The 19,565-nt window shown below is 39.1% G+C and overlaps 1 protein-coding gene across 2 annotated transcripts in view; it reads right to left on the bottom strand.

Moving 5' to 3' along the window:
• Positions 1-19,565, bottom strand: part of LOC149211084 (transcription initiation factor TFIID subunit 5-like) — a 339,491-nt gene that overhangs the window by 150,583 nt on the left and 169,343 nt on the right. The window contains exons 8-9 of one of the 2 annotated variants that reach the window (XM_089396906.1): positions 3,983-4,087; positions 2,366-2,517 (exon numbers count right to left, since the gene is read on the bottom strand). In XM_089396906.1, the coding sequence (XP_089253032.1) occupies positions 2,366-2,517; positions 3,983-4,087 (257 nt within the window). The remainder of the gene's footprint in view (positions 1-2,365; positions 2,518-3,982; positions 4,088-19,565) is intronic. The other variant, XM_089396907.1, reaches the window with a different exon arrangement.

The following is a 19,565-nucleotide window of genomic DNA, read 5'->3' as shown; positions in this document are numbered from 1 at the left end:
CTATCCATCCATTGCCATCACCGTAATAGTTTCATTGTTTCGACTCCACCCCGCTCTCTTCCACTGTCTATCGTCAGTTTTTACGCTAGTCGAACGGGTCAACCACCGACGCGTCGATTCATTGGGTGGTTCATTCCTGCAGATTGGTTTGATACCATTACTCGCCTTGTTGACCGTCGTCATTCTCGTTCATCCACCGTCAACATTCTTTCCACACTAACGCTCTTGTTTAATAAGTTATACGGTATATAATTATATAATTAAGGTTATATAAAAATATAATTATATAACTTTTTATTATTATGATTATATAAATAAAATAAAAAAAATAAAAACTATATGTTATAAAAAAATAATTTCATTATATAATTAAATTAATTAATTTAATTTAATTATATATATTTAAAAAAAAAAAAAAGTTACGCTGGATAAGTATATTCCGCCGCATACCAGATCAATGGTTGCATCAATGTCGATGGCCGATTTCAATAAAAAATTGATAGATCTTGAGACTAAGGTGACCGGACATGGTGAAACAATCAAAGCGCTCCAAGACACAACGAAGAGAATAGAGAGTCAGCTCGAGGAGAACAAGAATGAAATTAAAAAGGAGCAGGCATTTCAGTTAAGTGGATAAAGTGATGGTGATGTTTACTTGTATTTGTAACACTATGAAGATTACACCCAATCAAGGACCCCAAAATAATGAAGCTACTCAACATCTCCATTCTCCAGATTTATCAAACCCGTCAGGCTCACATGAGAAGCCCAAGTCTCCAAAGACATCTTCCACACCTAATCAAGGAAATAGTAACACGAATTTTGAAAATAGGCAGCTCTAGAATCCATACACCAATATGTCATTTTCAAATCAATACCCCTTCTTCGCTCCACTGATAGCGACATATCAGCGAAGAGCAAAACTTGAGCTATCCAAATTTGACGGTAACAAAAAATGCCACGTTGCTTGGTTCAATAAAGTAGAAAAATATTTCAAGATTTACAGTATTGACAATGATGACGAAAACATCAAGCATGCTTCCATGAAAATGGAAGGCAAAGCATAGAATTGGTATATGTGATGGAAAAAAACGACACTCGCTATTAGTTGGAGGAAATTCAAAAATGCGTTCTTTATAAGGTTTCAAGGTGTCAAGGAAGAAGAGTTATTCTCAGCACTCACCAAATTGCAACAAAAAGGAGATGTGGACGAATACACTCAAGAATGGGAAACTTTGGCCATACGAGTACCTAGGTTATCAGAAACTTGTTTGATTCAGTCATACATCGCGGGACTTAAACCCTATATTCAGGCTGAACTTGAGCTTTATGACATCACGTCTATAGAGGTAGCCAGACATAAGGCAAAGGTTGTTGAAAAAAAGCATGAAAAAATGCAGTGGTTGAAGGTTGAAAGAGTATATTCAAGACAAAGATTTTCCCAAGTCGCGAACACAGATAACACAAAATATGTTCCACCACATTTTCGTGAAGGAGAAAAAACTAACGTGGAATTGCAAAGGATGAAAGAGGGCAAGTGCAAACGTTGTGGCGAAAAATGGGACCCTAAACAAAGGTATGCTAAAGGGAAAGAGACCAAAAACCCGTATAAATGCAAAACAACTAAATATTCAGAAAGTGATGAATCAGACGTAGAAGAAATCGAAGATTCCCCGGAATTCTCTCTAGAACTAGATGACAAGAGCATTTCGCAAGTATCATTATCTCAATTTGACTGTAGCATAAATACAATCAAATTGAAGCTTTGAGCTGTTTAAATCAGCATGTTTATGGATGTCTTTACAAGTTCCCTTGCAATTTCCATGGTGTCTCCTAGCATCTATGAAACACACAATTGAAGATGACGATGATGATGGGGACACCAAGCATATTGCAAGGGAACTTCTAAACACATCCACAAACTGAAGCAGGTGTTCAAGATAGAACAAAAACGTATGTTTGGTTGTGCCACATGGTATAGTCCTGTATACTTACAAATCAACATGTTATATTTCACCAAAGTCACTCTGCTAATTAATGACTTTTGAGACTCCATGCCCTTGATCCAAATAGAAGTTTTCTTTTTTTCCTTTCGAAACAACACTAAAAAGTCAAATAAGAAAACATAGCCCCAGTCAAGACCAATCAAATGTCTTCTGATGTACTAGAGCATGTTATAACAAGTATATGATACAACTGTTTTGTTATCATTGTGTGTATAAAATGTTAAAATCTCTGTAACTCAAAGCCTGGACTTGAGGTCCTGAAAATTTTAATACCCATAAAAACAAGGTTTTCAAATACAACATGCAAGAAATCAGTACCAGATGTAAACAAAAAAACCCAGAAGAAAAAACAATCATACATGGTGGGCATTGGGAGCTCAGATTTCACCCGAGGAGCAGTACGAACAACATTTGTCTCTGTGCGAATTCCCTTTCCCGTTGTACCAGTAACCTTATCTTTCTTCAACTTCTTGCTGGGGCCTCCGGACTTTCCAACTTCTCCAGCTTTTTTCTGCATTGACAAAATGAAAAGGCTATCAAAGTTGAATGTCAGGCAAGTTAAAAAGAATAGTCACTGCTTTAGCCACTGCCATGAAGGTTTTTCCCCAAAATTCTGAAATTCACCAAATCTCAAGCACTTGCAAAATTGCAAATTTAATGACCAGGTAAATTTTTACAATATTCACAAAAAATTTCAAGATTCACTGCTTTTATGAAAATATGATGGTTTAACATGTCCTTAACAAAATTTGTTTGAATCTTTTTTCCAAACATCATTTGGATTTTATCAAATTGTTTTGCACTGGCAAAACATTTCCGAATTGTTGCCAAATTCGAACACAAACACGAGCCTGGTGGCTTTAGGTTCATACTAAAAATAAATGTTACAAGATATGATCCGTTATTTGATACTAGGAAGAAATAAGCATATATTCACCAAATAGAATCCCCTTTATTTGAAATAACATGACTTTCAAGAAAGATTATAAACTTCAAGATAATAAAGATCTTATTTGTTAATATAACAGATTCTTATATGGTGACATGCGCACTCAGTTTTCTCTACTAATTTTCCAGTCGTAATGAGTACTGGGTAGCCAGCACCTGTTTCAGGCCAAGTAAAGCTCAAAGGAAGCCTAAAGAGTTTCCATACCCATAACAAATGCTTAAAAGTTACTGCCGATAATTGTGCCAGTGTCAATAAATTTATGACATTATTGCAGGCCATCATAACTATGGATTGGAACAAATTGGATGCATATTCCAGGATGTACTTTTGGCACTTTTTTCCCAAGGAGATGTTCAACCATCATTCATTGATAAAAAATAATGCACCTTTCCAACGTAAACAAGAGTCAGAAATTTGAAAGGCTTGACAAAAAACAGCTTCCAAGTAACCAGAAAAAGCTGCTGTGTAATATTAGTATTGAACAGCAGTGACTTGGAAAAAGAACCTCTTAACCATAGATGCAGTCCCAGGATCGCATGATTCAATATGAATTAAAAGCATGCCACTTCTTGGCCATTTGCATAAGCTGGAATAAAGGACCTGCCTAAAGTAATTTGAAGAATCAGATGATTCAGATCCTATCAAATGAGGATCCTTGAATATTATCACTTATATTCTTGGATATTGCAAAAGCTGTTAGCTATTTACACAAAAGGTATATCTGGTAGCACTTTGATTTTGATCGAAACCTTCATCTGGAGACGCTTTATGCTGTCATATTTCTGACTGTGAAACAACATACTTTGGTCTCAGAAACAAGTTCCAATTAGGAGAGTGATTAAAAGATAGCCATAAACACACACAAGAATAGCACCAAAAATTGGAAACTAGATGTTCGCCTGATTCATGTTTTCGAGAAAAACCCAGCCCAAGTATTAGATTGCATCAAGTCACTCCATGCCTTCATTTCACAAATATTTTTCAATCATTAGAAACAATCGCCACAATCAAGATACTTCTTATTAACCTTGCTCTCTTCTCCATCTCCTTCTTTGGCTTCGGCTTCAGCTTTATCAGCCTCTGCAGCTAAAATTTCCTTCTCAAGTCTCTCTTCTAAAGAGTCTTCCAGTACCTACAAGAAAAAGGATTTAAGAAATTTCATTAGGTTATTTTTTTATGCATACAACAGATCAGTAATAAAAGGAAATAGAAAATATCAATATATCAAAGACAGTCAAAAAATATAGTCATTGCAACTAAAAAGAAAGTATGTACAAGGCCCCACATATCTAGGCTTTATGGAGCAAACTTCAAAAGTAAATTGCCTTCTGCTGTAATAAAACATTTTGATCACCTATTCCCACTTTTCGTCTCTTTTTATAAATTTAGCATTCTATTAACTTCAACATTATAAGCATAATAATTTAATAAGAACAATAACACTATAATTAGGCTATTAAAGGTCAAATAGAAAATACCCCTTCACCTCATGAAATATCATTGCATATAAGCACACCATCACAAGATGTTACCCACCATTTTGTGGGTGATATCCCTAGGAGAAAAAATTGCTCGAAGATGGTCCTCAGCCAACAGCCCCTTGCAGCCACCAACTAGCTTGTGTCATTTCTCCGCCACTTGAGCCAGCCATGTGGTCTCTCACCCATCTGTTATGAAAGTATGTTTGAAGGTGGGCCTCCCGAACCCAAAGGTATGCCTTCTCATTTGGTAATTGAGTATTGTAGTTTGCTTATCATGAACAGTTTTGGGCATGGATTATTGAGGGGATTTGACAGAAACAATGGGCTAGGTTTGTGCTCTTGTCCCCTAGACCCCTTTTGGATATTAACCTTAGATTCTAGTCCCGTGGGATCTCTTTTACTGACCAATTGGATTTAGGGATGGTATTTCATGGGAAACCCTGATTTTGGTTGCGTGGTCCCGCTCCCTCATACACATATATTACCCCTTTTTCTATTCATTATAACACCATTCATCATTTCTCCCACTTGGGTCCACATTCTTCCACTGGGTCCACATATGGCTAGCTCTCCCCTTTCCCTTGCCCACACCTTGGGTCGAGCTCAGAATGATGCCCTAGAGGTTGATGCAACTTAAAAGAAAAGTAAAAACATACTTGGCCACATTCAACAAGAAAATGTACCACAAAATGCAAAATATGGTTGGGACAAACACATTTAGCACGTGGGAAAAAGCCAATACATGAGCTCTACCCCATCATCATGGCCATCACCTTGGTTCCTGTTGACCACTAGAGTGGCACCTGATGATTATATGAAGACTCCATGCCCAAGGATGATCCAGAGGACACTTGTACCATCAGATATCATCAGTCAACAGAGTTTTCTTAACTTTACTTCTATTTTCTCATCATCTTACTTGTACCCAGATTCCACACCCTGTGGAGAATTGTAATAAGTGATACTAGTAATGATGAGTTTTGAGTATGTAACAAGCCTAGGATGTTGGGACTCGATCAGCAAATGAGTACACCTTGGAGTTTTTTCTTTATCTGGTTTATTATCCTTACTTTTTCAGAGGCGGATAATTTTCTGCGTTTTTTCACTCACTTTTTACCCCAAGGCCGGGGTGACGGTTTGAAGGTTGAGCCCCTGACACATCTTAGTGTCTAGAGTCGATGTATATTACCATATTAGATCACACAAAAAATTTAGTGGAATTTGGTTAGGTCTACTTAGTCATTTTTTATTTTCTTAGATTTCCCGCGGGTCAAAAATTGCAAATAAAATTGTATTTAAATTGTAATAAGTGTAGTCTAGAAAAGTTGTATGGGGTATGGGTAATCAAAATTACACCTCTCATCCTCAACTTTCTACTATGACACACTTTAAGAGGTTAAAAATGTGTTTTGAACCCTCAAAACCCATTTTTTCTAAATTTAGTGGGAAAATTGGCAATCAATTAAGCCAGAAATTAAATAAATGGAAAAAAATAAATATCCACACATGCTAAATGTTGTGGAAATGAGGTGGAAAATTATGGGGGAGTTAAAGTGAAGTCCCAAGGTGATGTGGACTCCTAAAATCAAGGAAAGGGCATGTGCTCAAATAAAATCGAATTTCTGGCATTATAGGAGAAAGCAGCTTACTTGGAAATTCGAATTTGTGAAGTTAATGCACATTTGGGAGAATTTGGAAGAATATTTGGTGGAGATTTTTGTGGGAAGTTGTCCCCACATAGGTTATCACCCATATACACTTGTCATTCTATCATAAAATTTGAATTTGGCGCATATGGAAAGAAGAAAATGATGTTCACTTGCCAGAATTCGATTTTTACACTTGGAATTGGAGCTCCATTCAACAAATTTGAATTTCTCTTTGGGATTGTCACCTCATGCCACTTGTTTAATCACTTCTACATTGTGATTGGCTCCAATGCCATTTGTCATTGTCATTCTTTATTGGTATTTGCTCCCAACTCTCTATATAATAGAGCCATGGGCTCTCACATTGTATCATGTAATACGCGCTATTGTGCTTGAGGAGACTCTGCGGGATTGTATTCACTACTTGCAATATAATACAACAATCTTTGGGGTAAAGCGTGATGGTGTTCTTCTCCTTACATGTGTGGTAAACTTTTGACTTCTTGTTATGCTTCTATTTATTTCCTCATGTCATTATTTCTTTCATGCTTGTTTCAAGTTATGTTAGTATGCAGCTATCTCATATTAGCATAAGATATTAAGAGCTAATTATTTGTTTTAGAAAAAAAAGATGTTCTAGTGGATAATAGATGTATCTCTAGGAATTATTTCCACTGCATTTATTTAATTTCATGTCGATTTAATGATTTGTGGTGAAGTTTTGTAGATTAGTCATTATTTGGTCAAGCTTTTCAAGCGTGGGGAAATTCCAGGAGGAATCAACCCATTCTTGAAAAATATTCAAGGAGAACCCGCATGTTTTGAATTCCAAAGTCTCATCTATATCTTATTTGTGTCTTGCAAGGATTCTTTCAAGTTTCTTAAAGCTTTTATTTCTTGCATCAAAATATCAAACTTGGAAAAATTTATTTTTTACATATTGTACTTCATTTATCAATATCTAGCTATTTCAAAGAGCTAAGTCATGGCTAGTGTTGACACCTAATCTTCATGATTGGGAGAATTTGTAAATAAATAAATTAGGAATGTGAACAGTCATCGGGAGATGAACTGAACAATCACTCCTATTGTATATAACAATAGCCTACCTATGGAATAATAGACGAATCAGTTTTACTGCCTTTGGAGAGTTACTGCCTGGCCTGACATGGTATCAGAGCCAGTTCTAAAAATAGTTGTAACTCCCTTCAGTTTTGCTACTGTGGGCTGTACGCTGGCCTGAGCTCTGTCCTCAAACGCCTCTGTCGTTCTGTCCACTGAGCGCTGCTCTGCCTCTGTCCCCACTGCCATATTCCCCTCTGTCCTGATGATGGCCTGTCCGAGCTCATTTCGCTCTCTGCGCTTCTATGCTAAAATCTCTGTCGAAACTCTGCAAATCTCATTCATTCTTGAATACATCCGTTGAAGCGCGTCACTGCATGCTGTGTTGAAGGGGTCGTATTGCTGTGTTGAGACATTTGTTTTGGAAAGTTCAAAACGATTGAAGAATTAGTGTGAGAGCCTGGTCAAAACTTGGAGGTGTTGCGGTGTTTGGTAAGTGCTTTAATCGGAATTCGTTATCAAGCTCATAAATTGCAGAAGATTGATGGTCAATGGCGTATACGGTGAATGCATGAAGTTTTTTAGTCAGTTGAATGGCACTGTACGTTGGAGTGATTGTATCCACTGCTCTACTGTTTCCATACGCTATACACTGGCGTAACTGTGTATGCGGTCCCCTCAGCTCCCACAAGTGTATTCATTGTGCGCCCTCTCCTTCGGTCGCACTGTATTAAACCACCTCTTCGTTTTATTATTTCAGCAATCGCTACAGCCTTGCTGATGGCTTGGCCCATTGCTTTCAACACAATTTCTGGAGTTGCCTTGTCCTGCAAGAGACTCGAGGCATAACTGACATAATTCCTTATCAACCCTTGAGTTGTCACCCGGATTTCATTCTGATTAATTGCAGTCTCAGCCTTCGGCCTTTCGCACTGTATTAAACCACCTCCGTTGGTATCAGAGAACTCTTGCGGTGAACCTCCGTGCACTCTTGCGGTGAACCGTTTGATTCATCACTCCATAACACTGTTTGATTCATCACTCTGTTTGATTCCTCCCTCACCGCTTCGGTTTCTCATATCCCACTGTCATAACATACCTCCCTCACCGCTTCGATTTCTCATATCTCGCACAAGGGGAACGTCCTTCATCATCTCATTCTTTTTCTCGCTCGGTAGGCGGAGGGGGTTTTGCTCGAAAGCATCGTGGAGAACCAGAGGATTGTCCACCTCTTGTTGGCCAGGCTGAACAAGTTCATAGCGGGAGAGAATAGCGGGAAGCAACAAAATTAAGAGGCACCGCGCCATTGCAGAACTGATACTTAAATACGTTGTTCCATATTACCTAAATACATTGTTCTATACATATATAATGCTAATATACATTAGTTCGTTGTTGCTTTTGGCTCCGGCGTTTGGCTTCCACGTTGTATATGAATGTTATTAACGTTGTACGATTGGAATGTTATTATTGTTGTCGTATTGGAATGTTATTAACGCTCTTGCGTTTGGCTCCCACGCTGTCCCCCATATACCACGACAAAATAATACCTCTGTTTTTAATATATCTGAGTACAATTTCACTGTACATCAGCAGAAGTTTTTTTTATCAGCAGAAGTATTTTTTACAGAATGCATTCAATCATCTCTATGGTAGGAATAGTTCTCACTGGCAAGGAGAACTATCCTGAATGGTCCCGGATGATAAAACACACCCTCATCTTCAATGAGTTGTGGAAAGGAGTGTGTGTCGGAGAAGGAGACAATGACCCAGTGCAACCTACATCAGACAAAGAGCTCGTCATTTGGGAAAACAAGAACAGCAAAGCCTATGCATTAATCGCAGCATCTGTAAATGAAGAAGTAAGTCGCCATATTTCATCATATTCAACTGCCTTTGAAGCTTTACAAAAGCTGAAAGAACTCTATGACTCACATTCTGCACTTGAAGTTGTTCAGCTCATGATTAAACTCTTCACTCTTGAACTGAAAAATAATGATCCTCTTGCTCTTGCATCTGAAGTAAAATCTATAATGCATGATATCAAATCCACTAAGGTTGAGCTGGATATCCCTCTTATTGTTGTTCTCAAGGCACTCTATCCTACTTACTCCAATTATCTTGAGTCTTTACAAGCAAATGGAAATCTTAAAGATATAACCTTTGACTCTCTTGTGAAAAAGTTTGCTGAAAGAGAGAAAGCCTTTGGAAAGAAGACATCCCCTGAATCTTCTAAAGAGACTGTGTGCCTTGCTCATAAAGAAAAGCATCCTGCTCAAGATTCTACAAGAGGAAGAGGTGGACGAAGAGGAAGAGGAAGATACTTCAGAGGCAGGGGGGGCAGACATTCTCAAGGAGAAAAGGCAGACTTACATTGCATTCGCTGCAAAATAAATGGACCCCATGATGCCTCTACATGCAAGCTACCATGGGACAAAATTGAGCAAAAAAGAAACCAACAGAAAGGTAAAACTGATGATACAGACAAAGGTAAAGCACCTGAATCCGCTCACTATATTGAGGCACAATGTAACATTGGAGTAAATGAAGATTTGTTTAATGCTTCACTTGCTTCTTCATAAAATGATTGGTTGCTTGATTCAGGAGCAACCTGTCATATGACTCATAGAAAACATTTTTTTGAAGATTTCACTGACAATGTTGATGGAGCAGTATACTTTGCAGATCAGACAAAAATCAAGCCATCACGGCTTCGCACAATCAGGCTTAAACTGCCTGGTCTTCCAAACTTTCTTCTGGATCATGTTCTATACCTCCCACAGCTCAAGAGAAACTTGTTGTCTTTGGTCCACATCCACCAGCAAGGTCACTCCATTCATATGTTTGATGGCAAGCTTGAGGTAAGAAAAGCTTCTGACCACTCACTTGTCATGAGGGGAATAGAAGAAGAAAGACTTCCCAAACTGCAACGAACCTCTGCTCATGCACAACATTTCTCATATATTTCTCATCATGAAGAAGGTACACTTCCATCAAGTTTATTATGGCATGCTAGATTTGGACATTTAAACTATGACAGTCTCCACTTATTGAAGAAAAATGGTGTTGCTGGTTTGCCTACAATTCCTAGGAAACATAAGCAATGTGATGTTTGCATTCTAGGAAAGCATAGCAAACAGTCTTTTCATGATTCACATTCAAGAGCACATAGGAAGCTTGAACTCATTCATTCAGATTTATGTGGTCCAATGCCTGTTCCTTCTGCAAATGGAAATAAATATATCATGACATTTATTGATTATTACACCAGAATGTGTTGGGTTTATTTATTGAAGAACAAATCTGATGCCTTTCAAACATTCAAGAATTTTCATAAATGGATTGAAAATGATGCACAATCTCATATTGGGTCTATTCGCACTGATAATGGAAAAGAATATACATCAAATGAATTTGAAAACTATCTTCGCCAACATGGGATCAAACATCAAACAATTGTGCCTTATAATCCCCAACAGAATGGTGTAGCTAAAAGAATGAATAGAACAATCTTGAATATGGTACGATCCATGCTTTTCTTCAAAAATGTAAAGATAATGTTTTGGGCTGATGTTGTTCTATGTGCTGCATATATAAAGAATAGATGTCCATCTAATGCTATAAGAAACAAGACTCCTTATGAATTGTGGTATGGACATGTTCCTTCGGTAAAACATCTCAGGATCTTTGGTTCCACTTGTTATGCTTTGATACCAAAGGTACATAGAAACAAACTTGGTGCTAGAAGTCGTAAGTGTATCTTCCTGGGGTATTCAAACACCTCCAAAGCATACCGCCTCTATGATAAAGTAAATAAAAAGTTTGTTGTATCTAGAGATGTAATTTTTCTTGAATCATCCAAATCTGACAATGTTGTTGAGCGGCAACTTGATAGCTTAGATAGATTCGCAAAAACGAAATCATTTCAAGAGTTTGATAATCAGATTCCACATCTTGAAGGGGGGATTCCTATACTAGATCAACATGTGGAATCTTCTTCTGAAGAACAATCTCCCCTGCATGAAACTCCAACAATGGATGATGCTTTAAGTGATGTAATTGATAGAATTGGGAGACTCAATCTTGATTCAGTCCCAACTCAATCAACACAGCAGCCTGGACCATCTCAGAAAGGTCCCCCGAAGTGGCTGACAAAGACACTTGAAAGTGTTCATCCTGATGAAATTGGAAAAACAAGAACCAGAAACTCAAACCAACAAAATGGAGGTGATGTAGATGACTCTAATTCACCTGTTGATATGGATGTTACTTATGATTGTGAATTGAACTTGTCTACAAATTTTGAACCAACTTCCTTCAGAGAAGCTGCTTCTCATGATGAATGGAAAGAAGCGATGCAAAAGGAGCATGATGCCCTCATAAAGAACGGCACTTGGAAGCTGGTTGATCCTCCATTTGGAACCAAACCAATTGGCTGCAAGTGGGTCTACAAGAACAAGTACAAAGCTGATGGCTTACTTGACAAGCACAAAGCTAAGCTTGTGGCAAAAGGTTTTGCACAGAAGGAAGGGGTCGATTATGAGGAAACTTTTGCCCCCACAGCAAAATAGGCCACCATCCAGACACTCTTTGCACTAGCAGCTCAGAACGGTTGGAAAGTCCATCAAATGGATGTAAAAACTGCATTCTTGAATGGAGATCTAAAAGAGAATGTTTTTATGTCCCAGAATGAAGGATTTGTTGTGAAAGGACATGAACATAAAGTATGCAAACTTGTGAAGTCCTTGTATGGCCCCAAACAAGCACCGCGAGCCTGGTATGAAAAACTAACTGAGCATTATTAGAATATATCTCTATTTAGTAATGCTCAGTCTTTAGCTGTTTCTATTTTTATTCTTTTAGCAGTTTCTTAGATGAAACTGTTTGTTCTATATTCTACATAGAAACCTGATGTTTCTATTATTGTAAATATCTTTGTATTATCATTGCGCTGTTTGCTCCAGGTTAATGAATTCATTTTGATATTCTTTTACATGCGTGTTTCGCACTGTTTTATGGTATCAGAGCAAGGTTAAGAGATTTCTTGAACAGTAAATCTCTCTGCATCGTAATCTCTTGAGTCCTTTCTAAGGTCGAGCCCTCTGTAAGCCAGGCAGCCTTCACTGAGTCTTAGCCTCGGCTTTGCTCGCTGTGATAAAAGCTTACAGTCGTCCATCTCGATACAGAAATGGATTCTTCCCTTGCATGATCGTTTTATTAAGGAAATAACTTTGTGGCGGTGACTGTTTTCGTGGGAGCGGAATTTTTTTTGGCTGACCAGTTTGCTTGGAATCGTGAATCCGGCTATCTTCTTCTTCGCCTGGCGGCTACTCGACCACAACGTGGAATTCCTCAGCAATCGTGATCCAGGTGTTTTCTCTCAAAACTCATTTGTTTTTTTTTTGAAAGTCGGAGTCGTGGTTTGAAAATTCGATCTGTAGGCAAAATCGTGGTTTTAGTCTCAATTGCTGTCAAACCCGTGGATATCTGTGGATACGCGTGCAATTTGAAACTTGTGGATAGATATTTGACACCTGTGGATATATATTTCAGATCTGTGGATACATATTTGAAAACCGTGGTCAATATATACATTTTGAAACCCGTGGATTTATACCTCAGACTCGTGGATACATTTTTGAAACCCGTGGTTCATTCTGTGGATAAATATTTGAAACACGTTGTTCATATATACATTTGAAACCCGTGATATATATTTCAGACCCGTGGATGCAAATTTCAAACCCGTGTTTATTTTCAAACGCGTATATGCCTGAGACGTGACGTGAAATATATATATACGTATATACCTGAGACGTATATATCCGTGGTGTTTGCCGGCATACCTGAGACGTGAAATATATATACGTATATACCTGAGACGTATATATCCGTGGTGTTTGCCGGCATACCTGAGACGTGGTGTTTGACGGCATAAGTGGAGTGGTGTTTGCCGGCAGTGTAAACGTGAAGCTGAGATAGCACATATCCACATAAAGGTATTTTCGGATCCACGTAGTTTCCAGATCATAGTGACGGCATAACGCATCTTTTCAGGGATTTTCCAGTGACGGTATTTTCAAGTGACGCCATCTTCCAGATTCACGTGGTTACGTAGCCGTTTGATTAAAAGTTTATTGTGATTTTCTTTTGAAGTGGTGGGACCAGAACAGCGTATACAGCACAGCTTGGACAGCTTCAGTTTACAATTTGTTAAGGTTATGTGTCTCGGCCCTTATTTCCTGTTTCTTTATCTCTGAAGTTTGGCATTTGTTTGCTCAAGGCTGCCTGTGAAGAATTTGTTCTGCAGCCTGTGTTAAACCGGCAGCTGTATAATCAATAAAATCACTTCAAACAGCAGTGTAAGACTTGTGAAAGAAGGGTACAGCTACAGCAGTGGAATCTGCTCTATTGCCATTTTTTTTAGACTGTGGAAATATATTTTGTGTGCTGGACTTCTGTATTGTCTTTGAGAAAATGGCCACGCTCACCAATCTGATGTTAGAAGGAAATCAAGCCTTTTACGCCTTTATGGCTAAAAGGTCTTCAGATCATGTTCCTTCTTCTGCATGGTACATTGATTCTGGTGCATCACGCCATTTCTCTCACAGGCGTGACTGGTTTATTGACTTCTCACCTTTCAGTGATTCTGTGGTATTTGGCGGAGGTGAAAAGTACACAGTAGCTGGCAGAGGTACAGTTCAAATTCAGTCTGGTGGGCGCACACTCATATTTCTGAATGTATACTATGTTCCTGGTATGGAAATTAATCTGCTGTCTGTCAGCCAGATTATGAGGAATTCTCCTCAGCTTGATGTTGTGTTCAGTGCACACAAGTGCTCTATTATTGACAGAGAGACTAGTCTAACAGTTGCTGTTGGCTTAGAGGACCATGGTCTATATAGGCTACTTGACACCGGTGACTCTCCAGAAGTGGCTTTAGCAGCACGTGTCTCTCCCATCAGTACTCTTTGGCATCAGCGATATGGGCATCTAAATATGCAGTATCTCTCTCAGCTCTCCCGGGAGGGACTTGTGTCAGGATTACCTGTATGCGGCGCCTGTCAAGCAGGAAAGCAACATCGGTCTTCATTCAAGAATGGAGAATCTTGGCGTACATCTAAGGTACTCCAGTTACTTCACGCTGATATTTGTGGCCCTATGAATACAGCTTCTATCACTGCTTGCAAATATTTTTTACTTATTGTAGATGATTTCAGTAGAAAGATGTGGGTGTATTTTCTAAAAAATAAATCTGATGCACTTAGTACCTTTCAGAAGTTTAAAACCTTAGTTGAAAAAGAGTCTGGCTGTAACATCATGACTCTTAGGACCGACAATGGGGGGGAATTTTGTTCTTCAGCTTTTGCCAATTTCTGTGATATTCATGGCATCAAACATCAGTTAACCGCACCCTACACTCCTCAGCAGAACAGTGTTGTCGAGCGCCGCAACCGCACGGTTGTTGAAATGGCTCGTTCCATGTTACAACACAGGAGTGTTCCAAACAAATTCTGGGCTGAAGCAGTATTTACTGTTGTTTACCTTCTTAACAGATCACCCACTCAGGCTGTTACAGGGAAGACTCCTGAAGAGGTTTGGTCTGGCCGTAAGCCTAAGATCAGTCATCTCAAAGTATTTGGCTCAGTTGCATATGTTTGGATTCCAGCTGCTAAGCGCTCTAAGTTGGATTCCAAAAGCCAGAAACTCATGATGACAGGGTACAGTGATCATCACAAAGCCTATAGGCTGATAGATATAGCCACTGGTCGTCTTAGCTTCAGTCGGGATGTAGTCTTTGATGAGGACAGAGGATTCTTTCAGCAATGTTCTGAGGATCAGCCTCACAGTGTTCTTCTTCCAGTCGGTCCACCTGATGGGAGGGATGATGTAGCATCAGTATTTGATAATACTCTATCTGAGCTTCCTCCAGAAGCTAACCCTCCTCTTGCTGTCCCTATTGCTCTTGAGCCTTCTCCACCTCCTTCTGATATTGGTTCCTCTGCTCCTGATATTGGTTCTTCTTCTCTTCGGCCTAAATGGTGGGCTAAAACCATAGGTGATCTCCGGGATGATGAGCTCCTTGAAGGTAGAACTTCTAGACATAAGAACAGACAACAGTCTACAGTCAATTTTGCTCTTATGGCTAACATACACAGTATTTTTGAGCCTCAAACCTATTCAGAGGCTAAGGGTACATCTGAGTGGGAACAGGCTATGGAAGCCGAATTCCAAAGTCTTCAGAAGAATCATACATGGACACTTTCTGATCTTCCTGCAGAGAAAAAACCCATAGGCTGCAAATGGGTGTATAAAGTGAAATACAAAGCTGATGGAACCATAGACAAGTATAAAGCTCGTCTTGTGGCTCGAGGGTTCTCACAGAAGGAAGGCATTGACTATGAGGAGACTTTTGCTCCTACAGCCAAGATGAGTACCATAAGGCTTGTGCTTGCCCTAGCAGCTCAATTCAATTGGAAAGTTCATCAGATGGATGTAAAGAGTGCTTTCCTAAATGGTGATCTCCAAGAAGAAGTCTACATGACGCAGCCTCTAGGATTCAAGGTTGTTGGTCAAGAACAGAAAGTGTGTCGGTTAGTTAAAGCAATCTATGGATTGAAACAAGCTCCTCGGGCTTAGTACATGAAAATTGATCAGTACCTGACAGATCAGGGTTTTCAGCGGAGTCCATCTGATGCAAACCTGTATATCAAGCATACTGGTGATGATATCTTGTTTGTAGTTGTCTATGTGGATGATCTTATCATTACTGGCAGCTCTGCACATTTGATCCATGGGATCAAACAAGATCTATGCAGAACTTTTGAGATGACAGACTTGGGACTTCTTCATTACTGTCTGGGGGTTGAAGTGTGGCAGACTGAAAATCAGATCTTTCTTTCTCAGTCCAAGTATGCCAAAAATCTTGTGGAAAGGTTCAGAATGCAGGATTGCAAACCGGCCACGACTCCTATGGAACCAGGGCTCAAACTTTCAGCACAGTCATCCTCTCCTCTTGTGGATGAAACTTTATTCAGGCAATTAGTGGGCAGTCTCATCTATCTTACTGCTACCAGACCTGAAAGGTTCAGAATGCAGGATTGCAAACCGGCCATGACTCCTATGGAACCAGGGCTCAAACTTTCAGCACAGTCATCCTCTCCTCTTGTCGATGAAACTTTATTCAGGCAATTAGTGGGCAGTCTCATCTATCTTACTGCTACCAGACCTGACATCAGTTTTGCAGTAAGCTACATTTCTCGCTTTATGTCAGCTCCTAAAGCTGATCATTGGATAGCAGCAAAGCAGGTGCTACGATATGTGCGTGGTACTTCTGATTATGGCCTCTTATATACTCGCAGCTCCAATCCTATTCTCAGTGGCTACACTGACTCTGACTGGGCCGGTTCGGTTGATGACCGTAAATCTACAGCTGGGTATGTGTTTAGTCTAGGATCTGGTGCTGTCACTTGGACTAGTAAGAAGCAACAGGCAGTGGCTCTCTCCTCAACAGAAGCAGAGTATCGGGGAGCAGTTAAGGCAGCCTGTGAGGCAGTTTGGCTTCGTCGTATGCTTGCAGATATGCATGTTTTTCAGACAGGGCCTACTTCTTTGTTTTGTGATAATCAGGGAGTGCTCAAACTTGCCAAGAATCCAGTCTTTCATGAACGAACAAAGCATGTGGAAACTCACTGCCACTACATTCGACAGCTGGTTGAAGACGGCTCAGTTCAGTTGCACTATGTTCCCACAACAGAGCAGCCCGCCGATATTTTCACCAAGCCTCTTGGTCCTGATAAATTTGTAAAATTTCGCGGGTCTATTGGTGTTGTAAATAGATTGAGCATTAAGGGAGGGTATTAGAATATATCTCTATTTAGTAATGCTCAGTCTTTTAGCTGTTTCTATTTTTATTCTTTTAGCAGTTTCTTAGATGAAACTGTTTGTTCTATATTCTACATAGAAACCTGATGTTTCTATTATTGTAAATATCTTTGTATTATCATTGAGCTGTTTGCTCCAGGTTAATGAATTCATTTTGATATTCTTTTACATGCGTGTTTCGCACTGTTTTAAGCATCTTCTGAAACTCAACTTCAATCATTTTGATCTTGATGATGCAACTTTATTTGTCAAGACAGTTGGCAAAACAATTGTGTATCTTGTGGTATATGTAGATGATCTTTTAATGACAGGGAACAATGAAAGCTACATTGCATCCATAAAGAAGGAATTGGGGAAAAGTTTTGAAATGACTGATTTGGGCTATGTTCATTACTATCTTGGCATTGAAGTAACCCAACATCCAAAATCCATATTTCTTTCTCAAAAGAAATACATTGGAGATTTGTTAAACAGATTTGGCATGACAGAGTGCAATCCCCTTTCTACTCCAATGGAACAAAACCTAAAGCTCACATCTATTGAAGGAAACGAATTTGAGGATGCAACAAAGTATAGACAGCTTGTAGGAAGTCTCATCTACCTCACTACTACCAGACCAGACATTTCATTTACTGTTGGAATCCTCTCCAGGTTCATGCAAAAGCCTTGTGAGGGACATTGGTCTGCTGCAAAAAGAGTTCTAAGGTACTTGAAGGGAACTCAAGACCTTGGAATCAAGTATACACAGGTGGACGACTTCAGCTTGATTGGATACTCTGATTCAGACTTCGATGGAGACAAAGAAACTGGGGTATCTACTTCAGGATATGCTATGAGTCTTGGATCAGGAGCTGTCTCCTGGAGATAGGGCAGAACAAGACAAAGCAGAACAGGTAGAATAGAGCAGAGCAGGGCAAAGGTCAGGGTGTACAGGGCAGTGCATTTGATGGATGAATAGTAGCGACCGACAGACAGATTGCAAATGAAGTTCTCCCTAGTTGAGAGGGAGTGTCAAAATTGGCAACTAGGAAAAACTTCATGTGGGTCATCTTATTCATCACTGATAATATGTTCATTAAATTCCTCTCGTCGAAAAGTGTAGGATTGATCTAAAGATCATCCGATTCTGATAAGTATTCATGGAGATATGAATTTATTTTGATTATGGATTTATTATCAAGCCGACCTACAACTCATGTAGGCTCAGAAGCCCAACAATCGCATCTATTCAAACATCAATAGTTGTGTATAAATACAGGAGGACTTTTCCTCATTTGCACTCACTCATCTCATCACAGCTCTCTCTCTACTACGCAAAAAAGAGTCTCTTCTCTACTGCGCAAAAAAGGGTCTCTCTTTCACACATGTGAAGCCGGAAGCTGTTGAAACTGAAACTGCAACTGCAGAAGTGAAGTTTGACCTGCGTGGACCAGAAGATCTCCTCATTTGAACTGCATTGTAGGTTCATCTGAACCTCCTCTGAAGGCTGCAACTTTTGGTGGTGGAATCAAGCCGATCTGACAGTCAGTTTGTGAGATATCAATTGCCCCAATTTTGATGATGAAGCCACTAATGTCGATGCTGCTGATCTAGGGTTTGCTACTGCTGATATAAATCAGATTTATTATACTATTTCTCTCTGTTGAATTATTGAAGATAAAAGAAAATTTGATCAAAGGGTTTCCCCACACATTGTGGGGTTTGTCCTTGGCTAGCCGCCACATCTTGTCTCTCTTGTCTTGGCTTGTTTTCTGTCAATCGTTTAATGTTCTATCTGCACTTTACATTATGTACATGTGATTGCTAATCTGTGGAATATAATAAAAAAAAGAAGTAAACTGTTATAAGCATAGAACATACCATAACTTAACAGGACAGCTGTCTATACATTGAATCGAACTCAACTGAGACAAAGTAATGAAAAGACTCCTTATGAATTATGGAAAGGAAGACCTGTGTCAGTAAAATACTTCAAGATTTTTGGAAGCAAGTGCTTCATAAAAATCAATGATGACTCACCAGGAAAATTTCATTCACGGGTTGACGAAGGGATCTTTCTTGGATATTCTATAAGAAGCAAAGCCTACAAGTGCTACAATAACCGACTACGTAAAATAGTGGAAAGCATTGATGTAAAAATTGATAAAGACGTTCTAGAAAAATAAATTGAAAAACATAAAGTTGATCCTCTCATTGAAGAAGAAGAACCTGAAAAAGAAGAAAAAGACCAAGGAAAAAGAACCATCTCAAACCCCTTCAAAGATGAAATTTCTCCAAAAATATCACCCAGAAGAGCAGATTATTGGCAATATGGATGAAGGGATGCAAACCCAAAGAAGGATGACTAGTACACCAAAAAAGAATGATGTTGCTCTTCTATCCATGATAGAACCAGAAACATTTACTCAAGCAAGTAAGGATCCTCATTGGGTAAAAGCCATGGAAGAAGAAATGTCTCAAATTCAGAAGAATGAGACATGGGAGCTGGTACCTCGTCCGAAGGACAAAAACATAATAGGTACCAAATGGGTAT

The sequence above is a fragment of the Pinus tabuliformis genome, chromosome 1_2 (assembly GCF_031772625.1).
Source record: "Pinus tabuliformis cultivar Carrire ecotype Pingquan chromosome 1_2, CPIR1, whole genome shotgun sequence".
Lineage (NCBI taxonomy): Eukaryota > Viridiplantae > Streptophyta > Pinopsida > Pinales > Pinaceae > Pinus > Pinus tabuliformis.
This window is presented reverse-complemented; position numbering and strand designations above follow the sequence as displayed.